Genomic DNA, 27,246 nt, shown 5'->3' with positions numbered 1-27,246 from the left:
TAAGTCTCTTGAAGTATTGAAATGCTTTGGTTCTTTTAAGGGAGGAGTTGAGACCCTGAGCATTAATAGATGCTAGCTTGATTAGAGAGGTCATGGTGGTTTGAGTGTGGGTGGCTGAGTATCACTCCTCGCCCCAAGGAGTAGAGTAGAGAGGGGAAGAAACAGGGGAAAAAGAAGAGGTGAAAGAGAGAGCAACAGGGAAAACGCTGTAAAGGGTATTGAACTCATATCAGAGTTACCCTTAGTAAAGTACGTAGGCACCAAATGGTGGCTAGGTGTTGGGTTCCCTCTAGGGATCAGATATCCCATAGGGGAGTTGGAGGACAGCATGAGGGGAGCACGGGGCGATCTTAATTTGGTTCAAGACCTATAGGAGGTCTAAGCAGTCTGAACAAATTAAAGCTTCTAAATGGGAAAGGGGGGGATGGGGCGGGGGTAAGGGAGCCCAGTGACGGAGTCTCTTGTCGGAGATACCGGGGTATAGGCAAAAGGGTAGGAGGAGAGGGGGGGGGGGGGGGGGAGGGAAGTGGAGTTGACAGCCTTCTGGGAGGCTACAGTAAGCTAAGTAAGCATGGTGTAGTTGTTTGCATTGTATGCTGTGTGGTTTATAGATCGTATTAGTAGGGACCGAAGACAACAACATATTCAGTATAATGCCTAAGAAAGTGTTACCCTTTCAGATAGAGGTTTCCAGAGGTGCAAAAGGATTTGGTTTCGAGTAGGAAGGGGGAGGAGATAAGATAACATGTGGGAAAAGGGAAGGATATCAGGATTCTAGACACATTGAAATCATATGCGACTTAGTGTTTTAAATATAGTGGTCTCATCTGAATATAACGTCATCCTTAGGTTATAACAAGATCTCTAAGTTTGTAAGGCATTCATATATTATGACCTACAATCATATAACAATGAGTGGGATAAGCGGGTGAGGAGGTCAGCTATCTAATGGTAGTACAAATCGTATTTGCAAACATACTACTGTTGGAAGCAGAACATTTTAGGTGTATAGAAACATTGACTCCAATGACAAGGGTAATAAGATTCTGTCTAGCAGTGTTAATCCTGTGCTGCAGGAGATTTGTGGTGCTCTGGCGGCCTCTAGCGGGAGTTATGAGTAATAGAGTTCCCTGTGAAATCACCAGAGGTGGGCTCGTATATGCAGCCGTATCTAATGAACTCAAAGGGAAAGCGAGGACGATAAATATGAGGAAGGAAGATAAGAAAGGAAAAGTGTAGTTTTGTTCCCTTCCCTTCCTTTTTTCTCTACATTTATCCCGGAGGGATGAATGGGGGGCTGAACGTGGAATAGTCCGCATGCTTAGACTAAAGAGAAGAGTCACCTTGACTCTCCGGGGCCTATGTTTCGCTTAAAGCGTTTAGTAAACCATAGAATGTGTGGATATCTATGATCACAGCCTGGTTTTTGAGTAAAAGCCAGTAAGGAAAGAGGGCCAGAGCAGCACAGCCTTTGTGGATGGTGTGTCAGCATAATACATGGTGGCGAACATTACATGCGGTTACATACAGACAAGAGCTGGGGGAGTGGGGAGATAAGGGAGACATCAGGAGTTGGGAGGAAAAAATGTTTCCGCCGAGAGCGGAGTACAGCCAACAGAGGGGGTTCTCAACTTCAGCTTCATCAGCTGGTGGGGTAGACCCGTTACTATTGTAGCATCGGGGGTTGGGGAGTCCAACTTGCTAGAAATAAGCAGCAGCGAGGCGGGCAAATTAGAGGGCGGTATTTAGCTCGTCAGAATGTCCAAGTGTCTCGGAGGAGGGGCATTGAGAAAGAGCGGGAAGGCAGTTTTTCTCTTTTTAGCCACTTTGCATGTCTGCTGTTTATAACCTGAAGTGGCAACACACACATTGAACTGATTGTCATACTGAAAAGTTTTGTATGGAAGGGAAAGATCAGCTGACTTATCAGCAGCTACACATTTAATCAGAGCAGGTGGTAAGCCAGGCATTTTAAACCAGTGAGAGAATATCACTGCAAGAAACTGATACAGATTATCATTCCAAGAATTGTTTTTTAGCACATCATACGCCCAGGTGAACAAATCGCCTTTTAAGAGCACATAGGCAAACTGAAGAGCCGATGTGGACGGATCAGTAATCTGAAAGGTGGGATTCAGACAAAACCTCACACATTCGGAAAGAAATTCCGCTTTGGTCTCTGAGTTAACCTTTTAAAGCTCTTAAAGACACAGGACCCAAACTCCACAAAATCGTACAAATCAGAAATTCCGTCTACACTGGGGTTTTGGGTTGGGCTGCTGGTCATACTGTAACGATTGTGGAACTTTCTCCGTGATCAGCGCACAACGCGTGCGCTGATACGGCGGAAATCCTCCACAAGCGTATAATTGCAGGAACCCAGCAAAAGGTGCTACGCACCCGTAGAGGGAAATTCCTGTCGGCAGATGGCGCTGGGGAGTGCAGAGGAACCAATCCTCTGTACCTCCACAAATGCCAGACAGGAATTGTACAAAGCGCAGAACGCAATCGCAAGAGAGGCGATTGTGAATGAGAACGAGCAAAGGGACAGGTTGTATGTGTGTGCGCCAACCTAGTCGCCACCCCGCGACAGTGCACACACAACAGCAGATATGAAATAGGAACGCGATCGCGAGAGGTGCGATCGCCAGACGTGACACAAGGCAGATCAGAACAGAATACGAGGTTAGCAAAGGCACAGCAAATAATACAATGAGAATAACAAGGAAAATAACAAACGCTAACTGAAGGCGAACACCGCACTCATTTGCAACAGTGCACGCGTTCGTGCGCGGTCTCCACGTGATAAGCACAATAGAGACAAGCACGCCTAACTAACCAAGACAAGACAGACACCACACAAACGCGCTTGCTACACGGTTGCCTTACCGCAGGCACCAGCAAGCGCACGCAAACAGACAGACAACGAGAATCGATCAAACAGGAACCACTGCTCTTACCGTCAGAGCCAGTGCGAACCAGGTATCAGAAAGATCCACTGCTCTTGCTGTCAGAGCAGTGTGATCCAAGCACACGACAAACAGAAGGAGTAACCAGCAGCGACCGCAGCCGAGGTTAGCTCCAAGATCCAGACCAGAGGAATCCACTGCCACTAACGCTAGGGCAAGTGCGATTCAGACAGACAGAACAGAAGGATCCACAGCACTAGCGAAAGTGGCTAGCGCGATCCAGGAAGACAGAACAGAAGGATCCACAGCACTAGCGCAGGATGCCAGTGCGATCCAGGTACAGAGTAGCAGAACAGAAGGATCCACAGCACTAGCGCAAAGAGGCTAGCACGATCCAGGGAAACAGATCAGAAGGGGCTACCAGCAACAACCGCTGTTGCGGTTAGCACCCAGACACATAGAACGATTTCCTGTCGCTGGGACCGGACAATCGCAACAGACAAACAAAACAGATAAACAATCCTAACTGCACTAGGGAAACCTGCCTAGTGCAAGTTCCAGGAATAACTCTAAGCTGATCTTCAAACAAAGAGCATGGCTGACACTCCTCCAGGAGTGTTTCACAGGAAGGAGTCCTTATGACCAGCCAAGCCTTGTGGGAAACACATAGTACGTATAGAGCAAGCCCATAATGGATGTGGCTAGGCAATTTGCATGATAAACGTATGCAAATTCCTCTGCAGCAAGCTGTAGAACTGACAAAAGGTCTCTCTTAAAGAGACCTGCAGAATGCAGACCTGAACAGTGGTCAAAAAGCTGCCTGTTTGCACAGGCAGCTAAGCAGATTCTCACACTTTCCTATTGTTTATAAGGCATTCCTCAAGTCAAATACTTTTTTGTTTTTGTTTTAATACTGTAATTCCCTATAAACTAATCAAGGCACGCCCACAGGTTTTCAGAGAGCCAAGGCACTTTCAGACAGTAGCAAGGACTTATGGGAGCTCAGTCTGTACAGGAGGAGAGGGAGGTATTACTAGCCAGAGATTTCAGAGGCAGAGGGGAGGAGGGAGGATTAGGTTTTTTTGCTCAAGATACAGATAAGCCTGCCTCTGTGTAATGTTTACAAACAACATGGCTGCTGTCATTGTATCACAAGAAGAAAGAATCATATTCTATTAAAGCTGTTTGCAGCTAGATTTGTTGTGTAAACTATCTAAAGTTTAGATACGATATATAGACAAGTTACTTGTTATAGTTAGTTTTTAACTGCCTTCCACCTCTAAAAATGGCCATGAAGTATTGTAGGGACATTATTAGTTTGTAGCCTTTGGAGTAAGTCATGTTCTTTTTTTAAAAAACATTGAGGAAATTGTCAGTGTCATATACTGTAACTGTATAAGATAGAGAATTGTAAGATTTCCATATTATTATTATTGATGTATAAAGTGCTTACATGTTCCATGACACTGTACAAACATGTTGTACATAAAAATACAGATGATACATAATACAGCATTGGATGACATCAGAGACAAATGTAGCATGGTATAGCAATTTTAAAGACACAAAAAAGCAAGAGAGCCCTGTCCTTGCAAGTTTATAATGTGAAGGAATAGGGAAGAAACAGGAGACATAATTTACTGATGGTGGGTAAGTGGTAGGGTTTGCAATCTGCCTTTAGCTACTATGGCATGTTCAAACAGTTCTGTTAATATCTGAATGTTGTACATCACTTCTTAAAACTGCTGACTACAAGAACTTTATGACAAAATACCTTCACGGCCATCCCATTTACATCTGTTCCCACGGTAGCAGCAGTGGCAATAGTGTTGGGGACGATGGAGATGCTGGTTTCACAGATATGGATGTATGACAAAGGAATTCCCAGTGCACGACTGGCAATCTGCATTTCATAAAAGAAAGTAATATTGAGTTACTCTTGATTTTCCTCAGACTCAACAACAATTTGCAAGCTTGTCCAATGATTAACTTGTTTGAATAGTAGCAGGTCTTTGTAAGTGATATTGGAAGATTCATGGGAGTGTTAAGATATAATTAACATTAAGGGGTGTTCAATAAAATCAGAAAAAAAATGAAAAAAACATCTTACAGCAAATGCATTTACACAGAAGACTTAAAGCACACCTGAAGTGAAAGGAATATGGAGGCTGATGCATTTCCTTTTTAACAATGCAAATTGCGGGGGAGGGCCTAGCCCTTATTAGAGATAAGACTGCTGAAAAATGACCTGTTTATAATCTTAACACTTTCTTACCTTTATACCTCTATAAATACTCATAATGTATGATTGTTTGTTTAAAAATCAATAAAATAGGATTTAAAAACAAAACAAAAAACAATGCAAATTGCCTAGCTGTCCTGCTCATCCTCTGCCTCTAATACGTTTTACCATAGACCCTGAACGAGCATGCAAATCATATGTTTCTGACTGAATCTGACTGGATTAGCTGCATGCTTGTTTCAGGTGTTTGATTCAAGCTACAGCCAAAAAGATAAGTAGGCCAGCCAGGCAACTGGTATTGTTTAAAAGGAAATAACTATCCCTCTCACTTCAGGTTCCCTTTTACTGCTGTTTGGCAGGTGAGCACTGCCACCATTGCAGGTAGAGGCTTACCTTAGTGTATGAGACTGTACACTATGTACTGCTGCTGGTTGAACTAACTTACTCAACAGCCACATCTTCCATGTGATGGATTCAGCACTGTATAAAGCAGGAACAAAAAGTGTGTGACCCCACCCTTTTTTTTAAAAAGTCCTGTTTCTGTCAACAGAGGGGGGCCTGGCCATGAAACTGAGGGGCAAGATGACCCTACATCTGGTAACTCAATCACTAAGCCACACGAGGGCGTGGTCATCTCACACTGGGACCCCAGCCTTTACAGCTGTACCACTGTTATATAGGTGAATGCATATTTAGTTACCTGAGTTATTTTGGTATGAATGCCTTGTCCCATCTCAGTGCCTCCATGTGACACCAGCACTGACCCATCGCAGTAGATATTAACTAATGCAGCTGCCTGTTGTCAATGAAAATAAAGTACAATACAGTCTGTTAACATTATATAAATATATTAATAAAACAGAGTTAAAGCGGACCTGAACTCAGAACTTCCTCTCTGCTCAAAAATATATGCAAGGTACGAATTGTCGGCTCCGGTGTGTTTTTTCTAAATAGCACCTCTGCCCCGCATCTAGTGTAAAATGACCTTAAAGAGTAACTATTAGCCCCAAAAATGAAATTTAAATCTCTATTGCAACGTTTTATTTACTTTTTAAGGCAGCCAAAAAGGCAATGCAGAAGTTAAAAATCAATCTAATTTTTTTACTATGTAGCCTTTTCCCCTGGACGCAAAGCCGCATAACAGATACTGCTGAGCATGCAGAGCATGCCCATGTCTGCCCGACCCCCCTCTCCCCCCCAGGACCAGGTGCCGATATATTTTCACCCCAAACAGCTGACACGGAGAGAGAGCGGGAGCCGAGTACATCTACACACTTCCAGCGCCGCCACCGCAGAGCAGCCGCCGCCGTGCATCTCTCTCACATGTGATTCGGCGGCGGCTGCTCTGCGGTGCCGGCGCTGGAAGTGTGTAGATGTACTCCGCTCCCGCTCTCTCTCCGTGTCAGCTGTTTGGGGTGAAAATATATCGGCACCTGGTCCTGGGGGGGAGAGGGGGGTCGGGCAGACATGGGCATGCTCTGCATGCTCAGCAGTATCTGTTATGCGGCTTTGCGTCCAGGGGAAAAGGCTACATAGTAAAAAAATTAGATTGATTTTTAACTTCTGCATTGCCTTTTTGGCTGCCTTAAAAAGTAAATAAAACATTGCAATAGAGATTTAAATTTCATTTTTGGGGCTAACAGTTACTCTTTAAGGTTTGGACAAAAGTAAAGAAATTACTGGTATCTTATTGTTTTGTAATTACTGAGCAAAAAAACGAGAGAAAGCTCTCTTCTTCCCCCTGAAGAAACTTTTTCGACTGTTTCACACTTGGAGGCAAGGCCGAATTTATTTGTTTTGTGCCTATAGGCTAATTATGTTATGTCTCTCTTTTCTTTTCTAGCGCTCCTGCCATTCCATGTGCAGCCCCCTCTTCCATGTGTGCCATCCATGTACAGCAGCCCCCCCCCATTCCATGTGCAGCCCCCTCTTCCATGTTTGCCATCTATGTACAGCAGCCCCCTCCCATTCCATGTGCAGCCCACTCTTCCATGTGTGCCATCCATGTACAGCAGCCCCCTCCCATTCCATGTGCAGCCCCGTCTTCCATGTGTAACATCCATGTACAGCAGCCCCCTCCCATTCCATGTGCATCCCCTATTCCATGTGTAACATCCTCGTACAGCAGCCCCTTCCCATTCCATGTGCAGCCAGGTCTTCCATGTGTGCCATCCATCTACTGCATCCCCCTCCTATTCCATGTGCAGCCCCCCCTTCCATGTGTAACATCCATGTACAGCAGCCCCCCTCCCATTTCATGTGCAGCCGCTCTTCCATGTGTGCCATCCATGTACAGCATCCCCCTCCCATTCCATGTGCAGCCCCCCTTTCTATGTGTGCCATCCATGTACAGCATCCCCCTCCCATTCCATGTGCAGCCCCCCCTTCCATGTGTGCCATCCATGTACAGCATCCCCCTCCCATTCCATGTGCAGTCCCCGCTTCCATGTGTGCCATCCATGTACAGCATCCCCCTCCCATTCCATGTGCAGCCCCCTCTTCCATGTGTAACATCCATGAACAGCAGCCTCCTTCCATTCCATGCGCAGCCCCACTTCCATGTGTAACATCCATGTACAGCAGCCCCCTCTCATTCTATGTGCAGCCCCTCTTCCATGTGTAACATCCATGTACAGCAGCCCCCTCCTATTCCATGTGCAGCCCCATCTTCCATGTGTGTCATCCATGTACTGCAGCCCCCTCCCATTCTATGTGCAGCCCCTCTTCCATGTGTAACATCCATGTACAGCAGTCCATCCCATTCTATGTGCAGCCCCCTCTTCCATGTGTGTCATCCATGTACAGCAGCCCCCTCCCATTCTATGTGAAGCCCCCTCTTCCATGTGTAACATCCATGTACAGCAGCCCCCTCCCATTCTATGTGCAGCCCCCTTTTCCATGTGTAACATCCATGTACAGCAGCCCCCTCCCATTCTATGTGAAGCCGTCTCTTCCATGTGTGTCATCCATGTACTGCAGCTCCCTCCCATTCTATGTGAAGCCCCCTCTTCCATGTGTAACATCCATGTACAGCAGCCCCCTCCCATTCTATGTGCAGCCCCCTCTTCCATATGTGTCATCCATGTACTGCAGCCCCCTCCCATTCTATGTGCAGCCCCCTCTTCCATGTGTAACATCCATGAACAGTAGCCCCCTCCCATTCCATGTGCAGCCCCTCTTCCATGTGTAACATCCATGTACAGCAGCCCCCCTCCCATTTCATGTGCAGCCGCTCTTTCTTGTGTACCATCCATGTACAGCATCCCCCTCCCATTCCATGTGCAGCCCCTCTTTCATGTGTAAAATCCATGAACAGCAGCCCCCTCCCATTACATGTGCAGCCCCTCTTCCATGTGTAACACCATGCACAGCAGCCCCTTCCTTTCATGAACAGCTCTCTTGAGCATCACTTTCCCTTGTTCCCCATTTGCAGCCTTTTCTTTCATATGTAGCAACCTCTATTCATGTTCAGGTACCCCCTTGGACTGCAGCAGCACAAGACCTGGGCCTTTGTGGCCTTTCCAGAAATCAGGCCCTGCTTGGAGCACAAAACAGAAATCGTAATCACCCGGTGCGGCAAGAAATTTTGCCGCGATTTGGGATTCCCATTCAAGAGAACAAGAATCACATTGCAGTCGTAGGCAAATTGCTGCATGCATCACAGTTGCGATTTGTGCAAATCGCAAATACTGCAGTGAGAATGATCCTATAGGGATACATTAGTCACAGCCGGCAATCAGCAGAGCACTGAAAAGCTCCCCAGAGACGCCTGAGTGTGAACCAGCCTTTCTGCATTTTTTACACAGCTAAGTACACCTCACCACAATCTTATCATTTTGTTATGGCAACGGCAATCTTATGAAGCGAAAAGTTTGGGTATTAACCCTTCCAGTAATATGTTTTTAGCTATTAGTTTTATGCTGTGTTTAATGCTTTAGACCAGGGGTTTCAATCTCAAATACAAAGTGGGCCGAAATTGTACACTGGGCCAAACTCAATGTCTGCTGGCCACCTTCCTCCCTTATAAAGTTCCCATGTGTCTAATGGTCCCCCTTCAACCCCTCACCCTCCCCTATACAGTTCTCTGTTGTCTAGAGGTCCCCACCTTGCCATATACAGTTCCCTGGTGTTTAGTGCTTTCCCCCCAACTCCCCCATATGGCTTTCCTGGTGTTCTAGGGCTTCATCTCCAATAGCTGCCCTGGTGGTCCAGAGTGGGCCAAACATAATGCAAAGTGGGGAAACCACTTTAGGGCCAAATGTAATGGCTCTGAGGGCCAGTTTGACATGTATGCTTTAGTGAGGTTCATCGCACTTTATGTATTGGCTCATCGTACAGCCCTGCTTCTATCAGCCTGAACACTGCACAGGTAGGGGATTACACAAAGCAGATTTCAAGGCCAATCCGATACTTTTACCAAGCATATTTGTTTTTTATTTACCCGGACCATGCCTTGTAAGAGTTTTTCGCCTTCTTCTGGATCATCAGGGGTATGTGAGGGAGCAGGCTGGTGTTGTACTTTATTTTCTGGTTGAACTCGATGGACGTATGTCTTTTTCAACCCAAATAACTATGTATGTATGTAAGTATGTAACAACAGCTTTAACCTCTTTAAGTTTTGTTGTTTTGTTCCACAAAAGTTCATTATTGCTGTTTCATTCCATGCCTTTTATGGTATCAGCTGTCACAATTGTTACTAATAGTTAATAATACAAAGGATGGTAAGATTGACCAAAGGGCAAAGAAAAGTTGAAGGGAGAAGGAATGTACAGGGTGGGCCATTTATATGGATACACCTTAATAAAATGGGAATGGTTGGTGATATTAAGTTCCTGCTTGTGACACATTAGAATATGTGAGGGGGCAAACTTTTCAAGATGGGTGGTGACCATGGTGGCCATTTTGAAGTCGGCCATTTTGAATCAACTTTTGTTTTTACAATAGGAAGAGGGTCATGTGACGCATCAAACTAATTGGGAATTTCATAAGAAAAACAATGTTGTGCTTGGTTTTAGTGTAATGTGAAATTCCCAATCAGTTTGATGTGTCACATGACCCTCTTCCTATTGAAAAAACAAAAGTTGGATTCAAAATGGCCGACTTCAAAATGGCCACCATGGTCAGCACCCATCTTGAAACGTTTCTCCCCTCACATATGCTAATGTGCCACAAACAGGAAGTTAATATCACCAACCATTCCCATTTTATTAAGGTGTTTCCATATAAACGGTCCTCCCTGTAGTTAATGAGGGCACAGTCTGTTCCAGGTTTGAATCACAGCCAGGATACTATCTGCATGGAGTGTCATGACTTGACATATATAAATAATGATAATAATACTGTAGACAGGGCCGGATTTCTGGAAAGGCCTCAAAGGCCCGGGCCTTGGGCAGCTGCAGCCAAGAGTGGTTGCAACAAATGAAAGTGGAGGCTAAAAATGGAGAGTAACACATGCAAAAGGGAAACTAATGCTCATGGGTGTTGGTTATGAAAGAAAGGGGCTGTAGTGCATGGATGATACACATGGAAGAGGGGGCTATGCTTGGAATGGGAGGGGCGCTGCTGCACATGAAAGGGGAGGCACAATATACTTGGTATAGCCGTCTAGGGGCACACAAAGTATAAATTCATCCTTGACTGTAGGAATTTCTTGATCTATAAAAATATATTTTCAACTTTCATTCGATTCGATCATTTAGATCGAATAAACGGGAAAATCAAACGTTTTTATTGTATCGTGTATGGGCACCATAAAACTGTGACTTTTCATATTGCTGTACCTCGGTTAGACATTGAAACCAGCTTTATTCCATCAGAAGCAAAGCACATTGTTCAAATCTGGAAAGACACCTAAAATAATGCTACCATGTGCAGAATGACACCAAGATCGAAAGGTGGAAACAGAAGCTACTGCTAATTATATAGCTCAGCATGACAGCAACTACTGCACTACAAGCAGGGAATGCCAGTCCAATAGCTAGAAATTGTTCACTAAGGCCATAATGGCAATGGCTGCACATGGAGGAGGGAATGGGAATGGAATAGACAGACTGCAGATGGAAGATGGGGCTGCAGTATTTGGGGCTACACATTGGGGGTGGCTGAAGACAACTGACCTATGGCCTGTATAGTGCTATCTAAGTTAGTGCAAAAATATATGCCAAACTCTGACCAGGATATTATTGTTCTGTATATTAATTTTGAGAAGTGTACATTAAACCTTTGGGGACCAGCTGCCTAACTACCCTAAGGGCCCTTTTCTACTTGCGGCGATTGCAATGCTGAATCGCAAAATCGCAAATTGCTAGCGATTTTTAAATCGCTAGGGTTTGCTAAATAACATAGGAATCACGGTAGGTAATTTCCACTATCGCGATTCAATTTTTACTAAAACGCGATCGCGGCTCAGATCGATTTTTACCGCAATTTTGTTATGCAAGTGCATTGCATAGCAAAATCGCAATCGGCGGAAAAAATTAGCTGAATCGCAATCGATTGCTAGTGGAAAAGGGCCCCAAGGGCCAGGACATTCTACATGCGGGGGGGGCATTTCGGGGCATCAGGCAACTGGATCCCAGTATAGATAGCTAGCCATTGGTGCCCCCTTTGTAGCCAGGTGTACCCAAAGCCTTTACTCACCTCCCAGGCTCCAGCGATGAGCGGCTGTAGACCCCTCCGCTCTGGTCGGCATCCCTAACTCGCACTGACGTTAAGTTCCGAGTCGCGGCTTGATGACGTCATCAAGCCGAGACCCGACACGTCAGGGCGAGCGAGGATGCCGGCCAGAGCAGAGAGGAGGGGGTTCGTCAGGAAGGTGAGTGGATCCTCTTCTCCCTCCCCCCCCCCCCCCCCCATCACCGCTGCTGTAGAAGTGATCACTACGATCCACCGGCAATCGTAGTGATCATGTGATCAGGATCCATACGCAATGGCTCCTGATCACTGAGGGGAGATGTCAGCTGTCATATGACAGCTTAATCTCCCTTCTCAGGTGAGCACGATCGCGGCGGGACGCTTCGTTAGAAACAACATTGAATCTACGTCAGGTCAAGGCAGCAGCACCACCTGCTGGACGTAGATTCGTACTACATCGGTCCCCATTTGGTTAAACTCAGTATTTACTTGATTCTGGAAGGCGATACAAAAGGCAACAGGAAATTTTAGGGGGATCAGTGCAATGCCCCGTTTAGTCCACTTGTTCCGCTTGTTGAATTGCCTTATGGCTTCCCTCCTGGTGTGGTATGCAGAGTTCTCCAAGCAGCTCTCCCAACATCTTGTCAAGTTAGTGGTGTCAAACTTCTGCTTGTAAGGTTCTGTAATGATATTCCTGTACATGTTGATCTCCCTGACCTAAAATGTGCAGTCAAAAATACAAGTTAGAAAAATTATTGTGCAGGCTTTTTTTTCTCATTTTCAAATTCACCTTTTAAAAAGTAGTTAACCCTATATTGTATTAATACCTATTACGGCGTGGCCTTGAGATAATTTTAGGGTTTGCTCATTGTTTACTGATCTCCATTAAATTTAAAGTACTTCTACCCAGTTAATCTGAGTAGAAAATGCTTCTGAGGACTCTTTACACTGCAATAGAGATGGGCTGAATTGTTAGCCGGGCGGGTAGTTCGCGCGAAATTCAACTGTTCACGTTTGCGGCGGGACGTGAACGCATTTGATCCGCCCCCTATACCTCGTCATTGGGCTAAAATTTGGCCCCCTACATCACAGTCAGCAGACACATGGCAGCCAATTAGGCTGCACTCCCCCCACGGACCCCCGCCCCACCTATAAAAACATAGCAGCGCCGCCCATGTTCTCAGTCTCCGGCTGCTGCTGTAGTGAGTGGAAGGGACAAGTTGCTGCAGAGACAGGGACAGTTAGCTTGGCGATTCTCTGTATTGCTGAATGCACCCCAAAACAAAAGCCTTTTTGAGGGCTCATATTGCTCAACGGTATTTGTGAATGAACATACTATAGGATATCTGTCTGTGTGGGTTACACACTCCATACAGGCCAGGCCACAGTCACTTGTGAGCCGTGCTGTTCTACTCTTCTATCTATTGCAAGCCAGCACACTGTATATCATAAGCTGTGCTTAGCTTGCAACTGTATTTGTGATTGAACATACTATAGGATATCTGTCTGTGTGGGTTACACACTCCATACAGGCCAGGCCACAGTCACTTGTGAGCCGTGCTGTTCTACTCTTCTATCTATTACAAGCCAGGACACTGTCTATCATAAGCTGTGCTTAGCTTGCAACTGTATTTGTGATCGTATTTGTGATTGGGCTGTTAAACTGCCATCTCCTGCACTCTCGCCAACGTGCGCACCAGCACAACAGCACAAACAGCTGTTTGCAGTGTGTTAAACAGTGAGTTTGGTCAGCCAGTGTGAAGCAGTACACTACTTACACTACCTGATCAATGTATACACATGCAAGATGTTTTAAAGCACTTTATGCCCCCAATTTAGGAATGCAATGTGATTTCTGCCCTTTAGGGATTATAACAATAACAATAACAATAATATTTATATAGCGCTTTTCTCCCTGGGGACTCAAAGCGCTGTGACCCTGCATTATGCAGTCTCAAAGGCTAGGGAAAAGAGGTGAGTTTTTAGCCTTTTTTTAAAGCTGTCCAGAGAGGGAGCCTCTCGTACTGATTGTACCCTACTCTGCGTCAAATACGTAATTTTCTGAGGGGCTTTTGGCATGTATCTCACTCCGCCATGCCCCCCTCCAGGTGTTAGACCCCTTGAAACAACTTTTCCATAACTTTTGTAGCCAGAAATAGTCCCTGTATGTTTTAAAATTCGCCTGCCCATTGAAGTCTATGGCGGTTCGCCCGGTTTGCGCGAACTTGAACTTTTGAGGAAGTATGCATTCGCAAACACAAAATCTGATATTCGGGCCATCTCCACACTGCAATACACAATGCAATTACGCTTGCGATTTTGCACTATGATTTTCAGAATGAGATTTGTTCACCAAGTACAATGGGGGTTGTACCTGGAATTGGTTTTGGCACATACAGGGTCGGTGATGGAACAATATCAGGTGATTCGTTCAGGCTGAGGGAATCGCAGGGAAAATACAACAAGCACGTGTTTCCACATTTAAAATAGGACCTGTGATTTCTATTGTAAACTGTTAATTGAGTTTTGCAAATCGCATTAGAGATAAAAAATTGCATCGCATAACTCAGCACAAACACGCAGTGTAAAAGAGCCCTGAGCATTACACACATTCCCTAAGGTAATAATAGGCCCATTTCAGGGGCGTAACTGTAAATCATAGGGCCCCCCAGTAAAAGTGATGGGTCTCCCATAGTCACACCTCTTCCCTTACCATCTCCTTCTGACCCTCACAGTCTGGGAAGCCATCTTGCAAGGGTCATAAAACAAGTGTGGATATTGTAATCATAACACCGATAACAAGTGTAGTCAGAAACACACCTGATCTGGAGGATAGACCCCTTTATCAGAGGGAGTAAAGCAGAAATTGGGGCCCACTTATAGCTCTAGCCACCCCCCCCCCCCCCCATAGTTACACCCCTGGCCTATTTATATAGAGTTTGAAAAAAAAACCAACACTGTCTCATTTGGAATGTCACTTTTCAAGCATCATATTTATACATTTTGGAACATGTTCTGTTATCTAGTGATCAGGCCTTAAAGAGACACTGAAGCGAAAAAAAAAGATGTAATATAATGAATTGGATGTGTACTATGAATAATTACTAGAAGATTAACAGCAAAGAAAATATTCTCATATTTTTATTTTGAGGTATATAGTGTTTTTTTCTAACATTGCATCATTCTATAATATGTGCAGATTACACAACATTCAGCATTCAAAATGATTCTTTCAGAGCAGTCTGTGAACTAATGACCTCTCCTCTGGCAGAGAAAAAGAAAACACTTGAGATAAAAAAAGTCAGAAGACAGCCCTCTCCACGACTTTGAAAGTCGCAGAGATTAATGGCTTTTTTGCATAGAGATAACAACTGGAGTTTCTTAACTCTTCCTGTACTGGAAACAATTAGACTGATGTATCTGATCTTAATGTTTTATTTCTTATCTGTACTACACATACAAATCATAATATCATCATTTTTTTTTTCGCTTCAGTGTCTCTTTTAAAAGTGTAGGATTACTGTAATACCTCTGAAAATGGCAATAGGAAGCCTCGATGACTTATATGATGACCACCTGATATATGATATGACAGTAGCAGTAAGGTAATAGCGTAGAATATTCCAAAAAACACTGTGCTAGCCATTTTTCACTAAATTGGCCACTGCAGCTTTAACCTCCTGGGCGTTATGGACGAGCTCAGCTCGTCCAGTAACGCCGCAGGGCACCGCTCAGGCCCTGGTGGTCCGATTTGAATAATTTTTTTTTAAACACGCAGCTAGCACTTTGCTAGCTGCTTGTTTCTCCGATAGGTGCCGCTCGCCGCCGATCCGCCGCTACCCGCCGTGAAAGAGGGCCCCCCCGCAGACCCCATTCGTAGCCTGGCCAATCGCCACCAGGCTGCGCTATGGGGTGGATCTGGACTCCCTGTGACGTCATGACGTCGATGATGTCATTCCATTTGTCGCCATGGCGATGGGGGAAGCCCTGAAGGAAATCCCGTTCAGAACGGGATTTCCTGACAGGCTTGATCACCGGCGGCAATCAGAGGGGTGGGAGGGATGCCGCAGGGAGGGGGAAATCATGTAGCTAGCGCTAGGCTAGCTACATGATAAAAAAAAAAAATTAGGTTAAAAAAACCCTCCCGCGGCCGCACGGCTGCGGGAATCAAAATGCCAGGGAGGTTAAGGCCTCGCTGCAGGGCCACACAACTCAACACACAAGTGATACCCCCCCTTTTCTCCCTCCCAACAGAGCTTTCTGTTGGTGGGGTCTGATCGCTCCCCGAATGTTTATTTATTTATTTATTTTTACCAATATTTTTCTTATTTATTTTTAAATAAATTTAGTTATTTTTTTTTTATTTTTATCCCCCTCCTTCCATCCCTTCGCTTTAGCCTATCACAGCGGATTGCTTTTGTGCCTCTGGAGGGGACAGCCGAGTGACATGGCTGTCCCCGTAAAGCGCTGCGGTTTCGCCATCTAACAGTCTCCTAGCGGGGATCGCCACTGGGAGACTAAAGGAGGAGCGGAGTTCCGACATCCAAGCAGGAATATGCACGCACATCGGCGTGCGCAAACTCCTGCAAACCACGCCCCAAGGGCCTTACGCCGATCGGCATTAGGCAGTCCTGGGGCTGCCTCCGTGTCCGCACCCATCGGCGTGAGGCGGTCGGCAAGTGGTTAAACTAACAAAGGTGTCCAATCATAAATATCACAATCAATAGAAGTTATATACCATATTTTTCGGACTATAAGACGCTCCTGACCATAAGACGCACCTAAATTTAGAGGACAAAAACTAGGGGCAAAAATATATATACTAAACCTGGTGCATCTATGGTGAAGGGGCATCTTCTGGATTATGTCCACTTTGTACCTCATGCCCTCTTGTACCTCTTGTGTCTCCCTGTGCCCTCCTCTGTGCCCCTTGTGTCCTTCTGTGTCCCTTTTGTGTCCTCTATGCCCTTTTGTGTCCTCCTTTGTATCCCCGTGCCCTCCATTTGTCCCTGTGTCCTCCTCTGCATGGGCACAGTACAGGGAGTCCCCGACATTGTGATGGTTGGAGGTTCGTATTGGCAGGCCTTCACAAGTCAGGAACTCCCTGCATTTGGACTGTAAGACGCAGTGACTCCCGCCTACCCCCATCCACCTTTGGGGAGAAAAAGTGAGTCTTATAGTCCAAAAAATACAGTATGTTGTGCTGGCAACATAAATGATTAGATATCAAACATATATGTAAAAACAAATAAAATGGAGTGCAGTTGCCCTAAACAAACTAAAAGTGCAACTCCAATATCAATGTAACGAGAGACTTCAATCTGTGTGAATTCCTGGATTCAGAAGTATATCAAATTCAGCGGCACCAGCGATATCCCTCCACCACACCCTCCACCCTATGTAGGAGGCTCACTGCATGAAGAGACCCAGGTAGACATGGGTCAGATCTGGCTTTTGAGGTTATTACAGTCTAATCCTCCCCTGACCCACCCTCAGCCTATCTGGCATCTACAGAAGTCCTTCAGGTAACTCTATCCCTTTTCACCTGGTCTCTACATTTCCAGTGGAGCAACATGTCATCCTCACTCCTCTCTTCACTGTAGCTGCTGTACAGCTCCTCCTGGTGGCTCTTGAGCTATGTAGCTTGACATGCACTGATGGAAGCGGCAAGGAGATAGGCTGTACAACGACTACAGTGAAGGAGGAATGAGGACATATTATTGTTCTGCTGGAACAAGGTAGCGTATGATGCTGATGCTGACCTCGCATAAGACTGGCCTCCCTTAGTCCTCGGGTTTAACCCCGTTTAGATGGATTAAAAAAATGTTTGACTGACTGGTTGAGGAGTCAGATCAAATTCATGCTGGTTGCTGGAAATTAATAATGACCATGTCATGAGATAAGTGTTTGGTAAACGTCACTTACTTTATGAGGTGGTAAGTTACACTTAGCAGCAACTTCATCAATCCACACTTCTGTAACCAGACCACACTGTGGGAATCCAAACCCTCGAAATGATATATTAGATGGCAAATTTGTCTTGCAAACTTTTCCAAGGCATCTCAAATTAGGGATGTTGTAAGAACAATCAGTCTCAAGCACTGAAACCTCCATTATCTAGATCAAATAACACAAAGTATTACTACTAATAGTAATATTTTCCACTACAGGTGGAACACTGTAAATTAAATTGGTGGTAAGGTAGCCCCATCCCTTTTTCAGTGGTTTACTGCCTCAGGTAAGCCCTTGTCTAGACTATATTGTATAAACTGTAGAGTTTTGACAAAAATCAAATGATCTTCTGTAGGGTTTTATGTTTAGAGTCCAAAGTATCTCATCCCAAAATATCCTTTTCAAGGGAGCAAGCGACCCATCCACATCAGAGGACCTGAGTGAGGCCGGGTTTTCCTAACCTGTTCAACAATGTAGTTGCCGGTTGTGTAACCCACACTTGTGAGTAGTTTTCATTATAAGATCATAAATCCTGATACTACTAACTACTACAACATAAGGGATTCTTGTGTTTTTTCTTGTGCTTTTACCTTCTGGAAGTTCCTTGGAACCATACCAGACGTCTTCCTCTACCATTTACAGCAGCAATCTCCTACAAGATTGTCTTTAAAGAGGCGCCATAGTGGCAGGGCCGGTTCTGGACTCTTTGCTGCCTGAGGCAAACTTGTGAGGATGCGCCCTCCCCCTTCCTCCGTCCTCCATTCCTTTTCATTCAGGAGAGCAGTGCCACCTCCTCCCTTCTGCTGTGCAAGTCAAATGAAACACTGCTGTTCTCCTGCCTCCCCCTTTCTCACTCACTGTCAGACTCCTCATACAGCACAACGAGCTGCTTTTACCCAGTTATGACCTCTTCACCTTGCTCGCTATCCTCTCGCTTCTCCTCCTACTCTGACTGCATGCTGTAAGTGTAAACACAAAGTACAAACATGCTGCCCCTATAATGTCTGTGCCTGATGCAAATGTCTCACCTTGTTTCATGAGAGAACCGGCCCTGCATAGTGACATATAGTGGAGTGTAGTAAATTATTCCGGATACCGAATTTTATGTTAATTATCCTGGTTTTAGCATCAGAAGCACTTCCCATAGTTATATATTGCTGTATATTGGTACGTAGCCCTGCCCTCACCGCCTAGGCTGTTATGCTATGCAAAATTCTCCTTCCAGTGGATTCTGAGAGACCAGGGCCCATATGCAATTCACTTTTTCCCATGAGTTTTCTCCTAGGAGATAATTTTTCATCTTCGATTTAATATATATATTTTTTTAGCACTTTGCAATGGTAAAAGTACCACAGATATGTGAACAAGTGCTGTCAATATTATTTTTAGTATTTTCTTGCTTGCTGGTGGTTTAAAAGACATTGGCTTTGATTCATAAAAATGTGTTCGGTGAAGTAAATCCGTGCGGGAAAACTCAGCGCTCGGTATTTCTGACTTCTGGGTGGGCATTCATAAAATGTTGCTAGTTGCGATAGCAGAGCGAAGATTTCCCACTGTAGGCTGGCGGTAGGCTGTCGGGAGCCTTGCGGAAACACAGGAGCTGGCTGAGTCCCTGCGTGCGCTGCTCTCTCTGCTGCTGCTAGGGTGGTCTGTCCCATTCACTGCAATGTATTCCGCACGCTTCTCGCCACATCCAAGGTAGCGGTAATCCCCGTCTGCACACCGCTTCCTCTAATCTTTCTGAATTGACATTTTGTTACTTTTGTTTAATCACCGCACAAGGCGGTGATTTATCGCTCTTCTCAAGAATGTCGGCTTTTCATGCGGAAAAAGCCTTTAGGAATACAGATTTTGCTATGTGGTCGGTAAAGTGAGCTGTTTTCAGCATTTCAGCAAGCGGGAATGCTTTATGAATTGAGGCCATAGTATTTACAAACCAGTATACAAAAACAAGGGTAGAGGCGCTCCACAGGATTGCTGTTAAACTGCTCCTTAGCAACCACCTTTGCTGCCGTGACCAGGATAGATCTTCTTCACCTTTAAATAGCCAGTCATGCAATATCACAGCGCCAGGAATTATGTTGACTAGAGCACACAGACAATCCAATCCACCTCCAGAGATAGCACTTTACAACTGCATTCCTCCTTTATGGCTCGACACTCCAAAACAGAGAAGCAGAAAAGGGTTTCTCTCAGTGGATATAACAACTTTTATTCCTCCATGCAAGGCACATCAATAAAAAGTAACAAATAACTTACATCAGGAGGGTCCCATGCCAATATAGGACCCCCTCTGGAAATGTCGCTTCCCACCCTTGTAGTACTCTAGAACGTGGAAAATGACCAATAGTGTCCAGCCCGCTCTTGTCCCGACTAGTTTCGGCCTTTCGCCGCAAGGGTGGGAAGCGACATTTCTTACAAAGGTGGGAAGCGACATTTCCAGAGTAGGTCCTATATTGGCATGGGACCCTGCTGATGTAAGTTATTTGTTACTTTTTATTGATGTGCCTTGCATGGAGGAATAAAAGTTGTTATATCCACTGAGAGAAACCCTTTTCTGCTTCTCTGTTTTGGAGTGTCGTACTATACAGGAGAAATGCAGTTGTAAAGTGCTATCTCTGGAGGTGGATTGGATTGTCTGTGTGCTCTAGTCAACATAATTCCTGGCGCTGTGATATTGCATGACTGACCATAATATTTACAAGTTGGAAAAATATCACCTAGGAGAAAACTCAGGTGAAAAAGTTGTTTGCATACGGCCCCTGGTGTTGTTTATACTGACTTCTTCTTGCTTCGGAACGAGGAGTAAACAAACCTTCCCTATAGATTCACCTGACAGATCAAAAGTTGATACCACTCATAATCCATTTCAGAATGTAAATTAGGGCGAGGAAAGATTTTACAATAGGCAAACACTAACTAAATAATTTAAGTAATATTGTAAAAAATAAGCAATATTTTTTCATTACGTCATTTTCAGTATAGTTCCTTTTTAATTTCCCAGGGGTTGTTAGGTATCAGAATTTACCAGCACATTCCTAATGAGACTGTGGTATTATTTTTCCTTGGCAGAAATATGCATTTTTCTTAATCTTGATAATGTGGATTGGCTGTAGCTCTAGACAGGCGAAGCAGGAAAAAAGGGCACAAGAGCCCTTATGGAAAAAGCCTATAATAAAAGCCGCATTTTGTGGCATGAAAAGGAAATTTGGGTGCATGGCAGCGGCCACTAGTGGGCGCTTCAGGGCACCGATTTTAACTTCTAAGTCTCAGAATAAAAAATGGCAGATGGCACTACACTGACAGCATAGGTGTTAAGAGGCAATTGGGAACTTGGTATGCTGTATGGTAAGCTGCGGCGTGCTCTAGGTGCAAAGCAAATAGGGATTTGGAGTGCACTGAGGTAGAGGCAATCCTGGCACTGTCGCTTCCTCTGAAATAGTTTTTTGAACCATGCTGGTATTCACCTAGCAGTGAAAAGAAGAGCCAAAATCAGTGGCAGGAAAGTGTACTGGTTAAGGGCACCACATGGGAGACCAGGGTTCAAATTCTGGCTAGGGTCAGTACCTATTCAGTAAGGAGTTCAAGGCAAAACTCCCTAACACTACAGGATGGCCTCTTGAGCGTGTCCCAGTGGCTGCAGCTCTTGAGTGCTTTGAGTCCGACAGGAGAAAGGCGCCAGACAAATGTTTGGATTATTATGAAATCCGATACCAGGTTGCATCCAATCAGTATTTGTGCAGCTAAAATACAATATATGCAATAAACACGGTAGATCAAACCTTTCTTTTTCCGCTTCCCTTGACCTCTTCCCCCCCCCCCCCCCTTACGTTTCTTACTCCTTTTCTTTTTTCCTCCGTTTTCCATCTCCCTGTCCCTCCTTCCATTTTCTGTTTCCCTTCTTTTCCCCACATCCTTTCCCCTCCCTTCTCTCTACCCTTCCTCCACTCCCCCATCCCAATTCTGTGCTAATTTACTATACCAATTTTCCCCTTTTTTCGTATAGTTGTTTGAATTATGGAATATTCCATTCCTATGACCCCACTTGATGAACATTTTATCTGTTAATGAAGCTGGTCCATAAATATGACACATGAGGACTCGGTTTCGCATCTTATGTACTATACTTCATCTCTTTCCACCGAGCATCAGCAATATTTTCAAGAAAATACATCAATAACATATACTGTACAATTTATATTGTTTAAAGGGAATCGGAGGTGAGAGTGATATAGAGGCTGCCATATTTATTTCCTCCTGATCCTGTGTCTCTAATACTTTTAGCAATATACCATGAACAAGCATCATGAACTCTAACTCAGCTGACTCAGGTTTTACTGGATTAGCTATATGCTTGTTCCAGGTTTTGACTCAGACACTACATATGCCAGAAGATCACCAGGACTGCCAGGCAACTGGCATTGTTTACAAGGAAAGAAATATGGCAGCCTTCATATTATTCTCACCTCTGGATCCATTTAAAAGGAAATAAATATGCCAGCCTACATATCTCTCTCTCACTTTACATGTGCTTTAAGTCCTAATATTGTCGAAGCAGCAGTATCTTACAAACACAGATTCTGTTCCAGCACATCCACCATTACTGTACAGCCTGATGTCAGCTACCATGATTCTGCCATCATTCATGTATCCCACCTATAAAACAAATATGCATTAGTACGTTCCTTTGTTTTGTACACCAGGTCCTTAATCAGCGTTCACTTTCTTTCATAAACTAGATGCATCCAGTTATGGTATAACACATCAATATTACAGTCTAAGTCTAAGCATTGAACATACAGTATTGGTAAAGCACTACCCAGCTTATCTCTGTAGTTATGGCTGCTGTGGACAGATCATTTTTAAGAAATAAATCTCTGATATCATATGATGCAGCGTTTTATGTGAACAACTACTGTCATCAGGGATTAGCAATAACGCCTTGGGCAGTCTCGCAAACATTTCCTCGAACTTTGGTTGATACTACAGAGCTAATTTGCAAATTCCATTTAATGCTTATTTGCTAGGTACGTGCAGGGAGAAAAGTGACAAGGAAAACTTACCTAACTAGTAGAACACACAACTTCTACCTAAGGTACTGAGTCAGCACTGAAGGAATGCTATAGCTGTGAGTTGTTATCTCACTACTAGGTGCATACAGTCAGCAACAAACAAGCCGGACTCTGGGGCACTACAAGTACCTTGCTGCCCACACTGTTTTAACTTCACCACTGGATCAGCACTGATTCAATTCTATATCTGACAGTTTTCTCAGTAGCTGGCAATACAGTTTTGAAACTAACAAACTTGTGTAAGTAGTGTAACTACACACACTTTTACCTAAACACTTCTGCACACAATAAATCCTACAAATAACAGTTCTGCACACTATGCTCCCTATAAATCACAGTTCTAAGTTGGTTTGAACAGACCTAACTACAAGCTGTCTCTCCCTAATGGCCGGTTCACACAGGCTTCTGCCCAGCTTTGATAAGCATCCTTTGCTGTACCTGTTTTGAATGCATGTTGTGTAATTTTGTCCACATTGTGGAGCTCTGGTTGGCTGGGTGGATCAGACAGTGGATGCTGATGGGGTTAGTGGATCACACAGTGGGAGCTGGTGGAGGGTGGATCAGACAATGGGTGCTGGTGGGAAGGGTGGGTGAGATAGTGGGTGCTGGTGGGGTGGGTGAAACTAGTTGGGTGGGGAGTTAGTTAGTTTCCAGCTGGTGGTCAATCTGCTTAACATTGCTTTTCACCCCGTTCCAGTCCCCATTCACAGCTCAGCCTCCGGCACTCTCAAAGTCCCAGTACAGCCACCGCTTGCAGTGAGATCTTTCATACTGTGGGTCTGCGAGGTCTCCAGCTCTCACTGCTGACCTGATGTGCCACACTCAGTCCTGGCTGGGCTGATGTCACGCACGTCACGACTGGATTGCGGCCTGAGGAAGTGGATGAAATGATGCAGCTGCGGCCCACTGTCTAAGAAAGCTGCTAGTGCTGCACCAGACTAGGCGGCAGCTGCGGCCGCCCCCATAAGCTACACACACATGCTTATTCAGAGCAAAGCGGGGAGGCCGAGCTGTGAATTTGTGGAGTGGAGGAGTGGCTCTAGGGTAAGAAATGCTCTGTGCCTTTAGCACAAGAGCATCATGACCCTGGTAAGTTCCAGGGAACTTGCCTCGGAAGGGAAAGGGTTAAGATTGAGGGAGGGAGGAGTGGTGAGACAGGCAGGGACGGGCTGGGGAGGAGCTAGGAGGAGCTATAGGGAGGACAGTGGGGGGAGGTCATTACCTCCTTAGCTTGGCAGCCAGAGTAATCGTCCCACCCACCCTCCCTTAGGTTGGGGTAGTTAGGAGGGGAAAGTTGGGGTCTTTACTGTTTTCTTTTTCTTGTTTTAGTAGCTAGTGCCAATTGTTTATGGCTTCTGAGGGTGTGGGAACATGCGTTCGTTTAGGGTAGGGGTTTAGCTCGTAGGGATGTTTTCTTCTCGTTTCAGGTGTCACAGCTATGGCGGCGGTCCCCTCTTCTGGTAATGGTGGTTAAATGGGGCTGAGGAGCCGGAATTGGTGCTGTGGAGATTAAACTGCATGGTTGGTACAAAGTGATGGGGGACAACATTGGTTGGGAGGTTTATGGGATGGTGGAAGTAACTTCCAAATCGCATGTTAGCCCAGGGAACTTCTGGCATGGTTTGGGACGGCCGTTGTTCGGGTTTTCATGCGGATGGTGAGTGGAAGTTATTTAGGATGGGGGGCTCCTCAGTCGCCACCGGCCAGTTCTTAAAGGGGGGATGAAGTCTTTACAAGAATTTAGAGTGTTATGTTTACATTGTTGTATTTAATGTGTTATTGTTAATTTGTTATGGTTATTTATTTTCCTGTTCTGTTGTGATGAAGCTGTGGCCGACATTAAATATCACTCCAACGAAAAGAAAGGAGTTTGTGCATTATTTGGGATGAGTGTAGATAGAGTCGGTCATGGCTGAAAAGAAAAAAAAAATAAAAAAATATGGGGGGCGGAATGTTGGGGGGTTGAATGAGTGGTTTTTTAGGTCAGTGTTAGCGGGTGAGCTTTGAACGCTGCCGGTCATGGCTGGGGACAGGTGCAATCATCCTGTCATCCTCCCTGCAGACTCGTATAGGTTCTTACAGTAAGGAGGCTCAGAGCACTAGCTGCTTTCTACACTACAGATGACCACTATTACAGGCTACAATTTTCTTAATTAGCTGATGTGAAATAGCTGGTAAAGAGGCTCAGAACACTACCTGTTTTCTACACTACAGATGGCCACTATTATAGGCTACAGTTTTCTCAGCAGATTCAGTCTATGCCTTCTCCTTGCAGTCTGAACAGCAGGATGATACAATCCAAGCAGTAGAAGCCATCACACCCACAGAGCTCAGAACTAATTCCCTAAACGCAGTTGTTTGTGATCCTGCGAGTAAAGTTTGCTGCAGAAACCTCAGTGCTCACAAAATGGTAACCTTTGTGCAGTCTGATTAGTAAGCTATGAGTATACAGTATATTTGTAGCAGGGCCGGGACAAAGTTAGTTCTCCAGCATTAGAGGGGGACTTCCATAGTGCCCTTCCCCCCCAAGTTCGGGGTCTCCTCTCTGACTCCACCAGCAGCGCAGTAATGAGAGGTGCCATTAGAGGACATCAGAGAAGAGACACTGAACTGAACTGTGTGACATTGAGGACACATGCTGAAGTGTCCAGAACCAACAGGTGAGTTGTACCCCAGTTTCCGCTCCTGCACTGCACTGCATATGTCAAGGCGGGGGAGGCACTTGGGAAGGCACAGGTGCCCACTCTGCGCTCGGGCGCTCAGAGGGTGCTGCCTCCCTCTTGGCCCAGCACTGATATTTAGAGTGCCTGGTTTCAGTGTCACAAATTGAATAAAAGCTTATCTGGTAACTTTGTTCCAGGCACAATTACCTGTATTTAGTTTTCCCCTGATTTATAAAACTGTCATGAAATAATAAGAGATGTTGTATATAAGTTAAGATTTTTAAATATAATGAAGCTGTATGGGACTATTAATCAGACTAGAACTGTAAAGTCAATATTCATTTTCCTGAAGAAACTCACTTTATATTTTCCTAGATAAGGGTGTCTTCCTCCAGTAATAAGCATGTCTTCTCCACGCTCCAAAATGCAGCGAACAGGATGGCTAGTTCTAAATGATAAGAACATATTGCATTTTAAGGACTCTCAGCACCTTTAAAGGGGATTGTAACATCCAAAAATAAAAAAAATGCCTTAAAAAAGTAAGTGTCGAAAATATATGTAAACCTTTAAAAAAAGGAAAAAACCCCATCCCTATATGTCTCCTAATTATTTTTATTTTTACCTGGTCTGTGTGCATTTGCTGAGCTTTGCTGAACTGTGCAACAACAGGGCTGTGGGAAGTATTTTTTTAACAAGCTTATCTCAAAATGCATATAACAAAAACTTCCTATTTCAGATACGATAAGGACACCAGAAGGTAATTAAATCCCACCCAACCTGTAAAGAGTTTACACAGTGATGTAAGCTTGATATCTAGGTGATGTGTGTAGGGGAGGCGGGGGGGGGGGGGGGGGGCAGTAATCAGTAAGCAGTAAATTAACACTGAGCTGGTCTAAAAATTAAAAAATGGCATTCACAGAGAAACAGAGGTAAGCAAAATAAATAATTTCTTGTTGGATGATTTATTTTATTTTTTTTCAGTTTATATGGAGTTCCTTCCCACTTTCAGCTCATGTTTCATTAAAGGGAAGGTTCAAGCAAAATAAAAAAATTACTTACCTGGGGCTTCTACCAGCCCCATGCAGCCATCCTGTGCCCTCGTAGTCACTCACTGCTGCTCCAGTCCCCCACTGGCAGGTCGGCGGGCCGCATTGCGTACATTTTTACGCATTCCGCGGGTGCAGGAACATTAACACATACATTTTTACGCGTTACTGGTTGAATGCGTACATTTTTACGCATTGAACCAGTAATGCGTAAAAATGTATGTGTTAATGTTCCTGCACCTGCGGAATGCATAAAAATGTACGCAATGCGGCCCGCCGACCTCCGAGGTCGGCAAGCTGCTAGCGGGGGACTGGAGCAGCAGTGAGTGACTACGAGGGCACAGGATGGCTGCATGGGGCTGGTAGATGCCCCAGGTAAGTGAAACACATTTTTTTATTTTGCTTGGACCTTCCCCTTTAAGGATTACTTGGCCCCAACCAATTGTTATACTTTTTTTTTGAGGGGGCTGTAGATTCACAATTTCTTGATTTATAGATCCAAGCAATTTTTTCTGTGTTTTTCAATCATTTTGTTCAAAATTGGGAAAATTTGTCAGACATTTCAAAAGCTATAATCAATCATGAAAGAATGTATCTTAGTTCTCACTTCAAAAAAATAAACATAAAATTGTATGGTATGGGGCAGGGATGCTCGGATACCCCTTTTTATTATTCGAGTTAGGTCGAATTTGAATAGTAAATTATTCGAGTTAGGTCGAATATTCGAGT

The 27,246-nt window shown here is 44.7% G+C and overlaps 1 protein-coding gene across 1 annotated transcript in view; it reads right to left on the bottom strand.

Annotated features, from left to right (window-relative positions):
* Nucleotides 1–27,246, bottom strand: part of LOC137524809 (aldehyde oxidase 1-like) — a 198,592-nt gene that overhangs the window by 36,345 nt on the left and 135,001 nt on the right. Inside the window, exons 23-28 of the mRNA XM_068245134.1 lie at nucleotides 25,832–25,919; nucleotides 22,306–22,392; nucleotides 17,710–17,901; nucleotides 12,274–12,501; nucleotides 5,852–5,947; nucleotides 4,684–4,812 (exon numbers count right to left, since the gene is read on the bottom strand). Of these exons, the coding sequence (XP_068101235.1) occupies nucleotides 4,684–4,812; nucleotides 5,852–5,947; nucleotides 12,274–12,501; nucleotides 17,710–17,901; nucleotides 22,306–22,392; nucleotides 25,832–25,919 (820 nt within the window). The remainder of the gene's footprint in view (nucleotides 1–4,683; nucleotides 4,813–5,851; nucleotides 5,948–12,273; nucleotides 12,502–17,709; nucleotides 17,902–22,305; nucleotides 22,393–25,831; nucleotides 25,920–27,246) is intronic.

This window comes from Hyperolius riggenbachi, chromosome 7, assembly GCF_040937935.1.
Source record: "Hyperolius riggenbachi isolate aHypRig1 chromosome 7, aHypRig1.pri, whole genome shotgun sequence".
Taxonomy (NCBI): Eukaryota; Metazoa; Chordata; class Amphibia; order Anura; family Hyperoliidae; genus Hyperolius; species Hyperolius riggenbachi.
The sequence above is the reverse complement of the archived record's forward strand: the minus strand, read 5'-3'. Positions and strand labels throughout refer to the sequence as shown.